The sequence below is a fragment of the Felis catus genome, chromosome D4 (genome assembly GCF_018350175.1).
Source record: "Felis catus isolate Fca126 chromosome D4, F.catus_Fca126_mat1.0, whole genome shotgun sequence".
Taxonomy (NCBI): domain Eukaryota; kingdom Metazoa; phylum Chordata; class Mammalia; order Carnivora; family Felidae; genus Felis; species Felis catus.
The window spans coordinates 34,013,980-34,030,940 of NC_058380.1; the positions used below are offsets into that span (position 1 = coordinate 34,013,980).

A 16,961-nucleotide genomic window follows, 5' to 3' on the forward strand; every position below is an offset into this window, starting at 1 on the left:
AAGGAGTGGTGCCATGTACATAAATATGGGTCTGTGAGAATGTTTGAGCTATTTATGTCCTGACACAGAGATCTCAAGCATCCTCAGTTTATAGAAAATGTGTCAATAATAGCTTCATTTAAAGATATGCCCCATGGTGGGGAAGAGGTAAAAGGCACTCCTACACACACCTGTATTTTCCAGTCACCTCTTGTCAAAATGTTGTGGGTTTCCATGAGAACCGGAACTAAAAATATACTAACTGTATACATTCAAAATGTTAAAACTGTAGGGGCCCCTGGGTGGCTCAGTCGGTTAAACGTCTGACTCTTGACTCCAGCTTAGGTCATGATCTCATGGTCATGAGTTTGAGTCCCACATGGAGCTCTGTGCTAACCGTGTGACTCTGGGATTCTGTCTCTCCCTCTCTGTTCTTCCCTTGCTTGTGCTCTTTCTCTCTGTCTCTCTCTCAAAATAAATAAATACATTTTAAAAAGTGTTAAAAAACTGTAGTAGTATTTGGCAGATTTCTTCAAAAGCTCAATTTACAATGCTTTTGCCTTCTAAAAGTTGTTTTATTTTGCTAAGTAATCTAATCAATAATATCTTCAAATAACTTTATCTAGAGAGAGATGTTACCAAATACTTGCCTTATTTTTAAATTTTTAAAAATCTTGCATCTAATACCAATAGCCACTGTATAATTATTTTGCTAAGTAATGATTTTGAGGTCACTAATGATGGTGAACATCTTTTAGATGATTTTTTTTTTTATGTTAGGATATATGTGTGATGATTCAATACTACTCTCTTCATGGTTTTCCTTTCCAAAAAACTGTGATGAAGTGTGGAGAACAATTTGTGGTCATGGAACAGGGAGAAAATAATTTGTTCATCAAATCAGTGATGCATCTGTGTCAAAAATGTAGTTCACTAAGTTAACAGTCACAGGGAGAAAATTAGTTTGTAAAATAATGGTCAGATTTTAACATAATTTATGTACTTTTTAGAGTACTCTGAATGATATACAAATACTCTATGTTTACAATTTGTCTCACAAATGAATAATGAATTAAAGGCAAAAGAGAACACTGATTTATAAGATATAATTGCTATGTGGAAGGACAGTAATGAGAATTTGACTTAATCCATGACTAGGATCATCATTAAGGGAAAGGTGTTCCAAGAGTGCTTTTTCAGGTAAGCAGTGGAGAGCATAAATAAAATTCATTTTTACATAGGTTTCTCAAAATGGAGAATTTGAACAAACCGTATTTCTTTATATCAAAAATGTACTATTTCTATGCAACGAACCATAGTTTTTGAGGTATAACATACAAAGAACACACATGGTGTTCTTAAGCAAGGTCATATATGTAAGTTTCTTATGGTACAAAATATGAAGATAAATATATGTATAAAAATGGATCTTGTTAGCATTGATCCAATTAATAGCACTAATGGATCAGAAGAGATGCCTCAGAAGCTTTTACAGCCCATTCAGCTGCTGTGCAGACATTTCTGCTGCTGATACTGCTATTTCTGATACGGTAACTTTTTACCAGTTTGGTTTTGTTTTTCACAGCCCATCAATCACCTACCATCCATGTATGCTTTAGGGAAAAACATATTAAGGTCATCCTCAGAATGAAAATGAGGCTCTTATGTTGTACATCTGATCATCAATTTTTAAATTTCTTTTCTTAAAAGGTGCAAGTACACATTCTAGAAGTTTTTGTTGTTGTTTGAAGTTTATTTATTTATTTATTTTTTTTGTGGGGGGTTTGCAGAGAGAGGCATGTGAGAAGGAGTACAGATACTGGAAGAATGAAATTCGCAGGAAAAAATGAAGAAAATTTCTGATGGAAACTGACAAATCAATGAAAGGGCACAGGGAGGAAGAATTTTACAGGCACAGGGAAAGGTGGTGGCTGGTATACAATATGAGGCCATTAGCTGTGTGTTCTCATACAACTTTTTTTTTTTTGTACTAGAAAGAAGGCTTATTTCTCTCAGATGCTGAAATTCTAAATTTGCTTTGTTGAGGAAAAAGTAGATATATGAACACATATCAGTAGCTTCTTTGGTTTTCTTATTCATCACCATCTTGGGATGATATTATATTTATTTTCATCATTCTGTTCAATGCTGCAGGCTGTGGCTCAGAGCGGCTGCTACACTGCAAGTAAAGGCTTTTTTACAATATTTCAGAAAACTCTGTAATTGGCAGTCTCTATGAAAATAGTAAATGTGCCTACCCTAGGACCCTGTAATCGCCATTTCCAGGTGTCTAACATTTGGAGGTAGCAACAAAGAGGTGAAAAGATGCGGGCTCAGTACTGCTCACTGCAGTATCATTTGCAAGAGTAAAACATGGAAAATAGCTCCCATTAATAAGGAATGAGCCACTACATTTTGTGTCATCTGTAGAACAGAATAACATCAATACCATTGGCTGCTAAGGAGATAAAATCTAACACACTAACTTGGGAAAAGGTTTATGTTTATACAGTTAAATTTTATTTTTATTTTATTTTTAATTTTTTTAACGTTTATTTATTTTTGAGACAGAGAGAGACAGAGCATGAACGAGGGAGGGGCAGAGAGAGAGGGAGACACAGAATCGGAAGCAGACTCCAGGCTCTGAGCCATCAGCCCAGAGCCTGACGCGGGGCTCGAACTCACGGACCGCGAGATCGTGACCTGAGCTGAAGTCGGACGCTTAAGCCACCCCGGCGCCCCTACAGTTAAATTTTAAACCAGACAATTTTATGTATTTGCACCTTTCTATCTGTCTATATACCTGCTATACAATTTTTATCAATTAAAGAACTGTATATACGTGTAAAAAAGTCTAGAAGGATACTTATGGTGGCTATTTCTAAAGGGCAAATTTGGAGTAGTTATAGGAAATCTTTTACTTATATTTTAAATATGTCCAAAAAAAGAAAAGAAAACTTAGAAGCATGGGGACATAGAGTAGGTTTTCTTTTCTAAAAGCGCTTTTTTCACCTTTTCCAATTTATGAAAATTTTGAAACATAAAAAATATTTGCTATAATGCACACCTGTGTAGCTACAACCTATCTACAAAATTGTTAGCAAGCTTATTTTCTATTTTAATTTCCCCAATAAACATGTGCTGCTTTTGTAATCAAGAAAAAGAATTATTGAGAAGTAAGGGTAATAAGACGACTTGGGAAATTTTGGAGAAAAAAAGGGAACTTTTCCTCCCAACCTAGGCTGACTGGGCACAGTTCAGTTCAATTTTGTTTAACATGTAACTCATCTGTGAATCCATCTTGATGCATACCCAGCTTCTGCCATCCACAAAGATTTATGAGGTTTAATACAGCATTCTTTTAAAATCATCTTTGAGTATTTTCCCCTTCCTCTACAGACCTTAAAGACTTGTAAAACTTGGTTACCAGTTAGTAACTTTAGCATATTCTTCTACAACATCTCCTCTCTCCTTTACTCATTTTATCCAATTTTCCATTTCAGGTGATAAGTCTAACCTTAGCTAGGTGATACCTTCTTACCCACTGGTACTCTATAGGCTACGGGTGATACAAACATTGTATTTGAAATACATGTTTCATACTTGTTCTGCCTGAGCCAGTACACCAATAACTGATGACTTATACATTATTTTAATAGATTGGGTAATTCAGGTTTTAAATACAACTTATTGTATACTGCCACCTGAACTTTAACACACAGTATTCTGGCTAATAAACACATTCATGGAAAATACCTATGAGCAGAGGTACCTGCTCTCAGTCAGGAAGATGTGAGTCTTCCTCACCCTGTTCAAATGCTTGGATATATAGTGTTTCACTAATACAGCAACTATATTGTCATTTGAAATTTGGAAAGTGAACTAAAACCATGTTTTTTCCCCACATCCCACAACCTTGCAAAGATGTTTATACTGAATACAACAGTTTTCTCTGCCTTTACTTTGTGCCTTAGTGGAGACACAGTGGACAGAATTCTGACATTTCTTTTCCTGACCCAGAGATAGGGATGTTTGTGGTACTGAGGTTCAAGGTATATTTCTTTGAAGTACTTACATGTTCAGAATTCTGTATTTATATGAAATTTAGAATGTATTTTCAATACCTTTGGAGTATTGGGTAGAATTGAGGGAAAATGTCTGCCTCCTTATATCCAGGCTCTTCAACAAGAATAAAAACTTAAAAGTAAATAGTTTTCTCATCCCCAAGAATTTTTTGAAAAGAAAGGAGAATTCATAGAATTAGTGAACTGACTGATGTGCTTCCTTTACCTTCTGAAATACCTACTGAATTTCAAATGGAAATGTTTGTTTGGTATTTTATCTTCCTCAACAGATCCATCAGAAGTGGAAGTAAATTTGCTTTCATGAACAAGTTCAGTGCTAGGGCCTCATTATATAATTCACAGGTTTTTTATTTCATTGAAAGTCATTTGTTCGAAGTTAAAATCTGGATGGCTAATCCTCTACTTAGGTATACCATTAATAAGTATTGTCAAATTTTATGTTTGTGGATAAATGATTATATTTCCAAAGGTATGATGTATATAAAAGCACATTTCAGACAGTGAAATGGTTTAAAATCCAAAACTTAAGGAGCGTCATATCATTTGCTGTGTAACTCCTACTATAGGGTCATTTTATTGCATCATCCAGGAGAGCCTTTGGTTATTTGTGAACAAGAGGCAAGGAAAAAGCACAGAAAGGTTTGGTTAACAACCCTGCCTTCTGCTCTAATCCCCTTGGCAAGTAATTAGACAATTTGTAGCCATTGCTTAGAATCTCTACTGATTGAAACAAATGGTCACATTTCTATGAATTCCACATTGACAGCTGGGTCTAGTTTTTTTTTTTCTTAACTGGTGAAATTTTCAGGACAGCAGGCCATATCAGAGAGCGTGGGAGGGAAATACACTGATTCAACAAGCCAAGCTCATGCAGATTGCTTACCTGAGCTAAAAGGCACAACACAGAGCTTCTTCCTGAGCAGAAGTGCTAGGACCTTAGGACAACTTCTCCTGCTTTATTCTCTTCCTCTACTAAATCTCCTCTCCCTCTTTATTCATCTTGCCCACTTTATTCCATTACCCATTTGATGTAATAAGTCTAACCTCAGTTAAATGATACCTCTTATAAACTCAGGTCCCCACTGTGATTTTGTAAAGCTATTGGTGAGTTAACCAATGTCCCTTCAAATGTAACATTCATTCTCCTTTCCAAGGACTTATATGAAATTTAATAGATTCTTTCCATAAATGGATCTAATATTCACATATATACTGGGGAGATTATATTCTTTACAGACTTTTTTTTGGATTTGACCATATTTGCAAAATTACCTGTAAAAGTGAGAAGTACTTCCAGATGGAGGTCTCTCGGTTGAAGGCATTTCTATTTCCTTGTTTGTAGTTGCCTGTACTCTGCTAATAATCCTGTCTACACAGTTCTCATTCATACTTCCTATTTTTTTTTAACTTTTAATGCTTATTTTTGAGAGAGAGACAAAGTGAAAGCAGGGAGGGGAAAAGAGAGAGGGAGGCACAGCATCTGAAGCAGGCTCCAGGTTCTGAGCTGTCAGCACAGAGCCCAGCATGGGACTTGAACCCACGAACTGTAAGACCATGACCTGAGCTGAAGTTGGATGCTTGACTGACTGAGCCACCCAGGCGTCCTTCCTACTTCCTATTTATGCCTGGAATATTCTGTTAGTGCCAGAGTAGATGAAGGATAGCACTCCTATTGTTTTTCTTTTTTCTTTTTTTCTTTTGGAGCTATCTTTGCCTTTTCACTCATCCTATACTATGCTTCTATCTCTGCCTGAAGACCAAGGTTGATTCCAATACAAATCATACTTTCCATAAAAGCCAGAGGAGATGGGGGCAGGGCTGAGCAGCAAGGTATTAAGTAACAATCATTTTCTCCATTTCCACAACATGCTGCTCTTGCAAAGGAATCATGTAGTGCATCATCTCTGTGGCTTTTAGGTCCTCTATACCCTGGTTTAGTCAAATTGAAAAGTACATGAATTCCTGGGCCCATTATCAAGAAGTTGCCAACAGCCTAAAGAAGTCAGTACACTACTATTTCAAAAAGTGAACCGAGAAGGTTTACTACAAGAAACTCAATATCAAGATGCCTTAATGGGACACCTAGACAGAGACTCAACAGGGAGCATCTAAGGGATTACAATGACCCAAAGGACTCTATGAGTTTATTCAATCATCATTACATGTGCATAGTATACATTTATCAGCCTTTAGAAAATACACACAGGAGATTTTTGGCTATATGAACATTTTCTACTGCCTTTTATGCTGATGGAGGTAGATCTTTGCTTTGTAAAAACTGATTTTTAAAAAGTCTAACCTCATTTGAAATAGCATTTTACACACAACCCACATTTATGATGATGGTTTGTATAGCCACTTTGAAAATGCCAGACACTTCTTTCAACTTGTTACTAATTACCATGATACATTCACAGGTAAAAAAGAAAACATGTCAAATATAATAGACTACATTTTCAATTCAGAGTAAGTCACTGCAGTGTGTAGTTTGATAAATTTGAGGTATATACTACTGTGAGTTAACATGTCCATGTGACACAACATTTGCCAACAACTTGGGGAATGATAACACAACCAAAATTTAATCACACTTCTTAGATCAACTCTTTATTTTCTTAATTGTCCTTGGGCATTATGACTGTGCCACTCAGTTTTAGATCTCTTTATCATTTATTATTTTCCATTCATTTGAGATAAATAAAATTTATTTTAAAGAAAGCAAGATAGAGCTAGTCTTGAATTAACAGTACTGTACAAAATGCCCCTCAGTAGTAAAGATAGGTTTCCTCTTAAGCATTTAATATTTAGAAACAAGTATTCTTATCCTCAGTTACTTTATGTATCTCCCCAGTAAGAAACTCAACTTGGCCAGTGACATTTAGTATAGGTAATATTTTAAAAGAAACTAATTTTTATCTCACTTTGTTTCTTTCCCTCTCACCATCCTCCTTTCTTCACTTTCTTCATATAGACACAAATCAATAGGAAAATGCAGAATAAATTTGTTATTTCCCAATAGAATGAATGATGTGACATCCATCAATCGATCCATCCATTCACTTTTATAAGATGAGAAACTGAATTCTTGACAGATAGGTATCATTAAAAATAATAAACTCTTAATCCCCCACAATGGTAGATATTCTTATAAGACTATAATGTTTCCAAAATTTGAAGATGAATTACTTGTTTTCTCTTGTCTATTCCACCTCAGATTTGCAAAACAAACTTTATTTCCTTTCCAGACTTCTGTTTGGTGAATCTCAATAATATTACAATTAAAAAGCAGGATAAACAAAACTGTTCTAAATAAAGTGACATTCATCTCTGAAAGCAGTTATCAGTCGGCCAAAATGCTTTCAGTAAATACTATCTTATGGACAAGATGAGCCCTGCTTCTTACCTGGTGTTTGAAAATTAAGGCGCCTCAGTTCTACTGGGTCTGTTGGATGGTGTGAAGGGACCTCCTTACTGTTGGGTATGCTGCTCTTTCTAGAGTCAGACTCTGCCCTCTTCCTGTAGGGAGAAAATTTTTTTAAAAATGTAAGAATACAATAAAAAAGCAATTGAAACATTTAAAAAGCTCCCAACTTTCTGTTTTACAACCATCTGTCAGGTCAGTTTTGTGACCCTGTTCTGGTTGCTTTACCTCTCTTGGCCTAGACCATTTCCTCAAGTCTAAAATATTTGCTTAAGTGAATGATCTCAAAGTCCCCCTTCAGCTCTAGAATTGAATTCTTCACTGCCTCTGCCATTAGGCATTAAGGGGGTGTTGGAGAGATATGCTTGAATCCTGATGGCTACAAAGTGGGTCTGCACTGAATTTTCCCATATGACAGACAGATGCAGTAAGTGTGTTCTAAGATTCCAAGGTAGCACCTAGAAGGAGAATTAGCACTACACAAGACCAACATCCCCTTTCTCTTTCAAATTAAAAGAAAGAAAAATAGTGTTGGCTGCTTATGATGTTAAGCTGTGATTAATATTTCATTAATGAAAGTCAATCACAGAAAGATCAGAGAAAAAGTAATTTCACCTACTGGGTAGTCTCACTCTTCCAATGATCATTCATGGCATATGTGAACCATTAATAATGCCTTGTTATAAGTAATTCTTCACACAATGCATTTCATCTTTGTTTTAATTACTATCTACTAGTTTTATTAAATAACTTTGTTTAGGGTGTGATAATGTAATAGTAACAAATGTCTGTGCAAGGAACATCAGGTTTTTCTTCATAAGATTTCTTATTCAGTTTTTTCAAACCTTCCAAAACGCAGAGTGCTGCCTAAGTATTTTCTTTAAGGTTAAATTAGATTAAAAACTCAAGAAATGGAGACCTTTTCAAGCAGTGCTTTATTCTGTATTTATTCAAATACTGACTCCAGCAATCTCCAGGCTACAGTCGTAATCCTTGTGTCCACCCCTGTTTAAAACAAAGACATTCTTTTTTGGGGAAAGGGGCACAGCGGTGCTCAGGAACACTCCCTTGTCTTTCTGATATGACTGTCTCACAGCTCATTAGTGTTGCTGTGGCAATGGGATCCCATTGAGTGCCACCCAGGTCGTTCCATGGTAAGCCAGAGGGCTCCTGTTAAATAGCCTTTCTTTCCATCTCTGCTCATCTGTATAAAATAAAACTAACCAGGGGATGAAGGGAAGATTGATGCAAAAGGAAAGCACACTTGATTTGCTCAAGTGCAATGCCTTCGGCAAAACTGTGTTAATGGAATGAATTTTCTTGGGTGAGTCCTGTTAGACACCTTGCTCTCTCAGAACCTTGGATTAACCTGTCTCAGGATTTCCTGTTTCTACCTGAAGGTGTCAGGTATAGCCTAAGGACAGAATGCATTGCCAAGCTATGCCACGAATCAGAGGTGAGCACTGAATGTCAGGTGTGCCAAAAGTACTGGCGGTTCCAGTTGTATGGAGTGGAAAATGAGAAGCAAAGTAAAAGCAGAGCTGAGGGCTGACAAGAAAGATGTGAGAAGAAAGAGAAAGAGTGGCTCAAAAGACCATGTGAAAGAAGGACATGGTGACAAGTTTCAGAATGGAAAATGCCACTATGATTAGGCTGTGGCTATGTGACTCATAGAGATTCATTTTACCACCAAAGGTATAGAAGCTAAATGGGCTCATGAAATGCCATGGACTGCTAGTCAGTCAGTCCCATGTGTAACAATCATACACTTGGCCTTCTCAATTCAAGGGGCCCAGTGGCCCTCCTTAAACTTCTTTTGTTCCAAATGAGCTGGCACAGATGCATCTCTTTACTGATGTGCCAGACATAATGATTAAAACCTGAATTTTTATCCTTTCTCAAAGTGGCCCCACTGTCTTTCTTGCGGGATTATGGGGCCAGATGTAGAAATACCTGGGCAAGGAAACTGGGTCACTCTTGTAGGTACTGTGGAACATGCTCCTTATCTTTTCAGTGAGGCCAAGCTGAGTGACACTGAGACAAAGGGACAGAAGAGAATACTCTCTAAAGAAATTTAGTCTGTTTCTCTGGTGCCAGGAAAGGTGAATGTCACATCTTGTTGCCCAGACGAATCTCAGAAAACCCAAAGCTTGGGACTAAAACTGCCATGTATAGTTGTGACAATGTTGGGGGGGGGTCCTGACATTTAATAACTAACTTTTCCCTGACTTTATCTGTTCAAATAAATTACTTCCATGATCTCAGACTCAAAAATCCTATAGCCATCTCAGAAAACCAGCTATTTAAATTTCTTTTTTGCTTAGTTTAGTTCTGGTGGTCACAACGTGGGTACTGGCTGCCCACACTTTCATCACATTATTTTTAAACACAAATGTGTTAAAATGGTTGTTTTCTAACAGAAAGGATTTCTAAGAAATGTTTGCAAGATGAAGAGTTTGGTCATCATTGGTAATAATGATAAATAGCTTTAAAAATAGAATTTACTGCCATAAAGGATTAACTAGTATATGAGGGTCTAAATCAGGCCCAACAGGAACGTCTGTGGTCATATTTTTCCTGATAGGTTTTCAGAAGTCTCATTATTCACATTTTCATTTTCAACTAGAAAAAAGTGAAGAATAGTGACTACAAACATATTTGAATTTTGCCTTGCTATTTTATTTTTTCTGTTAAGATTATAAAGTCCTTTTATAAGCTTATTTTCTGCAGAGAGAAATATGTACTATATGCAGGAGGTATATGGGTGAAAAGGAAATGCAAGATCACATGACATTTCAGATATGGTGGAAACAGCATCATGAAAATATGTGGTGGTTTGGGATGGGAACCACATATAACAAAGATGCTACTTTGTGGTCTAAGGGGTTTTTTATCTTCACTTAATCTCACCTTGGTCTAAGGATGAGATATGAATCTACTTACTTAGAACAAAGATATTCGGATATATGGGCAAAGGCTTTTGGAAGAAAGATGCATCTATCTGAAATCCCTACTTTGGCTGAAAACAAAACGTATTTTGCATGTGTTTTGGGGTGGATTAATGAAAACCAGTGATATTAAAAATAATTTTAAAAAAAGATACCCTACAGAAGTATTAAGTTACCTATGAGTAGAAGTGTAATGTAGCTTACTGACCAGTGTTAAGTGATTTCTGGAAAATAATACAGCCATGGTTCTCAAACTTTAGCATGCATCTGAATCCCCTGGAAGGGATTACTAAACTATAGACTGTTGCACTCACACCTAGAGTTTCCGATTCACTAGGTCTGGGGTAGGTAGTCTAAGAATTTGTATTTCTCTCAAGTTTCCAGGTAAAGCTAATGCTTCTGCTGCTGGTCCAGGTAACACTCATTGGGAACTACTGGAATATAGAACTGGGAGGACTAGACAACTGAGATGAGCACTGAGATCCTTTTCTTAGTTTAAGTTTCATCAGAAGTTTCTACCTGTCAATATAGACATGAAGATAGATATACATATAGATATGTTAGAAAAATAGGTTTGATTGGACCAGTCCTTCAATAATCACACAGATAGTAGTGCTATTATTATTATTATTCCTACTACTACTACTATTGCTGCTGCTGCTGTTATTATTTGAGTCTGGAAAGCATGGAAATAATTTGGAATGATGTCAGAATTTTCACAAATGCATGGCCGTCAATATTTACAGGATATTAAAATGCCATTAGTGCTCTTGTATTGGGAGATGACCTCAGATCAAACTTAAAAGCCAATCTTAAGTAAAAACAAACAAAACAAAACAAATGTCTTAATGGAACACCTCACATTTCTTTTCTGTAGACACATTAACACATACAAATGCTCATACAAAATGCAGACTGGTTTCATTACCTTCTAAATTTGGCTTTACATAAAGATAATTTGTTATTTATATTTATATAGACAAACTAATTTATTTCCCTCAGAATCATTTCAGTACCAATATTTTAATATTTTATATATCTAGGCTTTGTCCATCTTCCACCTGCCAGGTGACACCTTTTATATCCAACCTCCACCCTCACCCCCTCAATACTTCCAATGGCTACCAGTGTCTTACTGAGCATTAAATGGGGTTTGTTCTCTATTCCTCACCTGTCAGGTTTACTGCTCCATTTTAATGCAGCAAAAAAAGAAAAAGAAAGGCTCAATGTTAGTTGGCCAATGTTAACAAGAGTAACTATGACAACGAAGATTTAAGAAAAACTGCTCATAAGCAGGGCACATTAACTGACACACATTAGGAAATGACAGTGTATCAAAACATTTAAAGGACTCTAATTATGAGTTGAATGGAGGATATGAGGGTACGTAGCTAAATAAAGCATTTTGTGCACATGTTAATGTCACATTCGCTTATATCCACCAAGGTACAAAATATTGCCACAATTAATTATATCCCAGAAAGTGATGATAGAGATATAATCTGACTTTTATAAAACATGCCATGAGGAAACTACTAATGTACTTAATGGAAATACAACATAATTCCATGTAAGAAATGTGTTCATCTAAAACAAAGTCTTAAGAGGTGTGTTATTTCTTTCATGATATAAGGTATCTGCAAATCCACTGAACTGCACAAAAATGTGCACAATGGTAGAATACACTATGAGGTAATAAAGTGGCAAAAATGATTTCTTCAAACTCCTTTTGACGAGTAAGGTTATTATAAATCTTTTCTCCAATAAAAGATCAAATACATTTTCAGTTTTGGGAAAAGTAATACTCATCATTATAAATCTACAGAGCATGACCCATATATATCACTGGGCTAATCTTGAAAGTATTTTATTACCAGCCATTGACATGACAGATATTTTCCCAGTCAAAGAGGTGCTCCTGTCTGTGAACACATCTAACTCATGCTCATGTGATAATATGTAGATTGTTTAGATAACTATGTTCTTTATGCAGAGAGCATAACTATTTCCTGAAAAGAATTAATCTGAACAATCTCAACAGTGAGGCAAATTTCAGAGTTTTTAATGAGTTCTCAAATGCAAAATAGAGAACTGAGTCTACCTGAATGTCAATGAAATATATACCCAAGTTGCTAAAGTATCTAGCTTAGAGATAATCCAGTCTATCTCCTTTCAAAAATACAAAACCCACATTTAAATTTTACAAACACACACATACAAGGTGAATAATGAAAATGATATCAAAAATACTGTTTTTTTTATTCTTAATTTTAAAATGATTTACCTAGTGTTGTGGGTCTTAAAAATCCTATGTATATATGTTTCTAACTTCCTTGTTTTTAATCAAGGAGATCTTTAGTGAATCATCATAGGATAATCTGTTTCTTTGGATGGAAGAGAACTACTTAGTGAATTATCAGTTTTTTATATTAAAATGTTAAATAATCTGATGAACAAATGCATAGCTAGTGTGTGATTCACTCCCTCTTCCACAGAAATGTCAGACTCACCACACACCCTGGTACATATTTGGTGCAAGTATCTAAGTTTGAAGGCTTTGGAAGCTTATAAATTTAAATTATAGGCTGAGGATTTTATTAAAGCTCTTGCCAGTCAAGATGAAGGTGATATTGCATGATGGAGTAAATAAGTGGAGGGGATTGAGTTTGGAATTTGTTTAATGCCATTGATTTGTATAAATTTGATTACTCAATATTCCTCTGTGCCATGCACTTTACTAGGCATAAGGGCTAAGTGTGAGGAAATGACAGCATCCTTGACCTCTAGTTTAGAGGTGGCAAGAAAGACAAGAAAATGGGAAAATCTAGTAATGTGGTAGGTTCTGTAACATTAGATAAGTGGAAAGTGCTTTAACAGCATAGACAATAGAACCCTAGGGCAGCCTGAACTGGTAGAGAGAATAGAGCAAGAAGGAGGCACCCAGAAAAGCTTTTTGTTTAGGTGGGCATCTTAGTTTACTACTAAAGGATGTTTTAGAGTCAGTCAGGCCAAGAGGAGAGGCTGGGGAGACAGAGGAAAGGTGTTTCAGGTATATGGAAGGATCTACTCAAGGGCCAGAAGGCAGAAACAATTGGACAATCAATTGTCCAGTGTGGTTGGGCATGGAAGCATATATCTCCATAGCATCTCAAAATATCCTGATCTGTATTTCTTTCTTTGGTTACATCTTGGAAATATGTAAATTTGATACAAAAAGAGAAGACTAACAAAGCACAGACCACAGAGAGCAATCTTGGATCTACAGGAAAAGCTTGAAAAGCTAAGGCCTGTGTTTTAGTCTCATCTATTCCATGGCCTTCATACATGAACATCTTCAGGTGGGAATGGAAAAGATTTCCTTGGTCTATAGTATCTATTTAGGTTAGACTATTTCTATTTAAGGATATTAGTTTTGTCTAGATAGTGCCTGAGATCTTTACAAACTCCTAATCCATATATTCTTTTTTTCCATGGTACATAATAAATACTCCTCATTCATCTTGAAATGCTTTTCCATAGAGTCAGGTTAACATTTTATTTTAAGTATCTTCTATATAAGTAATTCCCGGATGGTTCTAACACTAATAACTAAAAAGCCTTACACATGTAACAAGTGTACAGGGTAGAGGGAGATCTAAGAGTGTTCATTTGCTTTTTCTTTTCTTTTCTTTTTTTGTGGGGTGGATGAATGAAGGGCAACCTGGAGTCATATTAAAAAAAAACATACACATACTGGAGGCAGAAATAATATAGCAATAGAACTATTAGGTGGTGTTTTAGGTTCTCAGATTATAGAGCATTATTAAAAGGTCCAATTATCTAGTCTACCCACTTACTTTATAAATGAGGAAACTGAGGCCCAGAGTGTTAGCATGACTTTCTATCACAATTAGCTACCTACTCACAGAGCTGGAACTTAAGTTTCCTGATTCCTGATTTTCTGATTAGTGTTTTTTTAAACCTTGATACCAACTTATCTCTGTAATTTACATTTTGAAATATTGCATATATCACATATAGACAACAAAATAAAAAAAAATAGGGCAAAATAATCCATAACACTAAAGACCTACCAAATATATTTTAATTTTCTGATGGTTCAGTGGGTATTGTAGGGTCCTTACAAAGCCTCAGTTGATGTTGTTTTGTCATTGATTATCAATGTATTATAGGTTTACAAATTACTAGATTAAAAATAAAGTAAAATAAATACAATGTGAGATAAAATAGTGTAATGGTTCCACATTAATATAATTAATAGGAATAAGTCTCAGTCTTCTCACACAGATCTATAAAATATTCTTCTTTATATGAACAAACCATCCATAGCTATAGACCTACTCTTAAGGCAAGTAGTTTTGTAAGCAAGTGTATGTGATTAGGTGGGATTATCAAGATAATATGAGTTGATAATATTTAATAATAATAATGATAATACTAATTGTATATTCAATTCTGAGTCATTACCAACAACCTATGTGTAAAATGAAAGGCAGCCAAAAAGAGGGATGAAGTATTTATTATATAATTAACTTTGTTCAGAATCCAAGCTATAAAAGACACTATTCATTGCCTGCAGAAGATTTCCTCTTGAACTGCCTCATGATAATCAAGAAGGACATTGTTGGGTCTACTTGAATTTCAAGTCAGGAATGTTCTTTACTGCTGAAGCAAGCATTTCTATTTCAGAAACGCTTCATGGGCCTTCAGATGGTTAGCTAAATATACTTGGCATTCGAGGATGTGTGCATTTCCCAACAATTGCATTAGACGATGCTTACATATGCACACACTAAAATGCAACTCTATTTTAACAGAGTCATAAAATCTTTAAATGTGATGCCTTTTTTTGAAGGATTATAAAAAATATATAACTGAGTTGAATTTTTCTTCAAGCACATGCACATGCGCAAACAGTTAATTACAGATCTTTAAAAAATTATCAAGGTTATAATCCTATTTCTTCATATTTACATAACTCACAAATGCCCTGCACATTTCTGTTAAGTGACATGATAATGATAGCCAGATATAGCAGAATGAAACACAACTTAAAAAAAATAAGGCAAGCATTTTGTCCATTTTGAATAATCACAAAATGTCATGTGCCATGATCTAGAAATGCAACCATAAACAAGCACTTTCTGATCTGACTCTTACAGTAAGATTTAGCCACCTAAATAAATATCACAGAAAGCAATGATAATTCTACTTTTAATCTTTTATTATTGTATTATCTTCTGATAATAAGTGTAGCACATGAGCAGCAAAGGATACCAGTTCCTGTTTGGACTCACTCAGGATGTTATTGTTCAGGGCATGTGGGTACCTTGTGCTCTCTGTGCTTACTTCTTACACAAGAGAGGCAATTAAATATACACTGGTACAATATGGATTGGAATGGAGAGACTGAAACCATTATCTATGAGGAAAGATTGGCCTTCAGTTACCTGTCTTTTAAGCTATTTTATAGCATGGATAACGGAGTGATGGCAGTGATCAGGAAACAAAATAATGATGGGTATTTCTTTCTTTCTTTCTAACTCTAAAATAGAATAGGCAATTTAATAGGTTATGGTTATGAATTTCTTTAGTTTTCTTTAGTTTAGTTTTTTTCTTTTCAATGCTCTCTTCACACTGAAATAGAATACAGTCTCATAAGAGAAAGTTGCAAAGGACAAGTGTCTTGAAGGATATTTTTTTGAGTTGAGAAGAGGTTATTAAAAAAAAAGATTATTCCAGGAACATAAGAACATACTTAACAGAAGAATAAAGGTAGAAATAATTAATGTAAACCCAGTGAAGGGAGCCAGATAAATAGGATAAAGATATAATGGAAGTAAGATTATCAGATTAAGTATGTCAGCAAGAATCAAAATGAAGACATTCTCATTTGATTTTGCAAGTCAAGGTTATGAGAGGGGAGAAAGAGAGGGAGAGAGACAGAGGGACTACTTTATAGTACAGGGAAGTGGTCATCTTCACAGGAGAGTTCTTAAAGGTGATACACCACAAAGAAAAATGGGAACATAGATTAAAGTTTCATAAAAATAAAATTTGGATTGGAAAAAAATAAAAAGTGACACAAAGGAAGATAATTTAGAATTTAGTCAGTCTACATGTTTATGAGTTTGCATTATATATGTTAATACTTACAATTTTATATATTTTGGTATTATATATATTTATTAATTTTTTAACATTTATTTATTTTTGATAGAGCACAAGAGGGGGAGGGGCAGAGAGAGGAGGAGACACAGAATCTGAAGCAGGCTCCAGGCTCTGGCTCCTGGCTCCTGGCTCCTGGCTCCCGGCTCCTGGCTCCTGGCTCCCGGCTGTCAGTGCAGAGCCCAATCAATGTTGGGCTGGAACTCACAAACCGCGAGATCATGACCCGAGCCAAGTTGGACGCTTAACCCAAGTTGGAGCCACCCAGGCACCCAGGTATTACATATTTTTTAAGTCTGGAAGGATTTAGGGAAATAATTACTAATGTCCTCTTTGCAACTGACTAGGCAATGACTAGGG

The 16,961-nt window shown here is 35.6% G+C and overlaps 1 protein-coding gene across 46 annotated transcripts in view; it reads right to left on the reverse strand.

The window, feature by feature from the left end:
* PTPRD (protein tyrosine phosphatase receptor type D) overlaps window positions 1–16,961 on the reverse strand; it is an 834,341-nt gene that overhangs the window by 118,393 nt on the left and 698,987 nt on the right. For 25 of the 46 annotated variants that reach the window (XM_019815913.3, XM_045043800.1, XM_045043802.1 and 22 more), the window contains 2 exons: window positions 11,605–11,619; window positions 7,468–7,580 (listed from right to left, as the gene is read on the reverse strand). In XM_019815913.3, the coding sequence (XP_019671472.2) occupies window positions 7,468–7,580; window positions 11,605–11,619 (128 nt within the window). The remainder of the gene's footprint in view (window positions 1–7,467; window positions 7,581–11,604; window positions 11,620–16,961) is intronic. The other 21 variants (XM_045043819.1, XM_045043804.1, XM_045043818.1 and 18 more) reach the window with 2 other exon arrangements.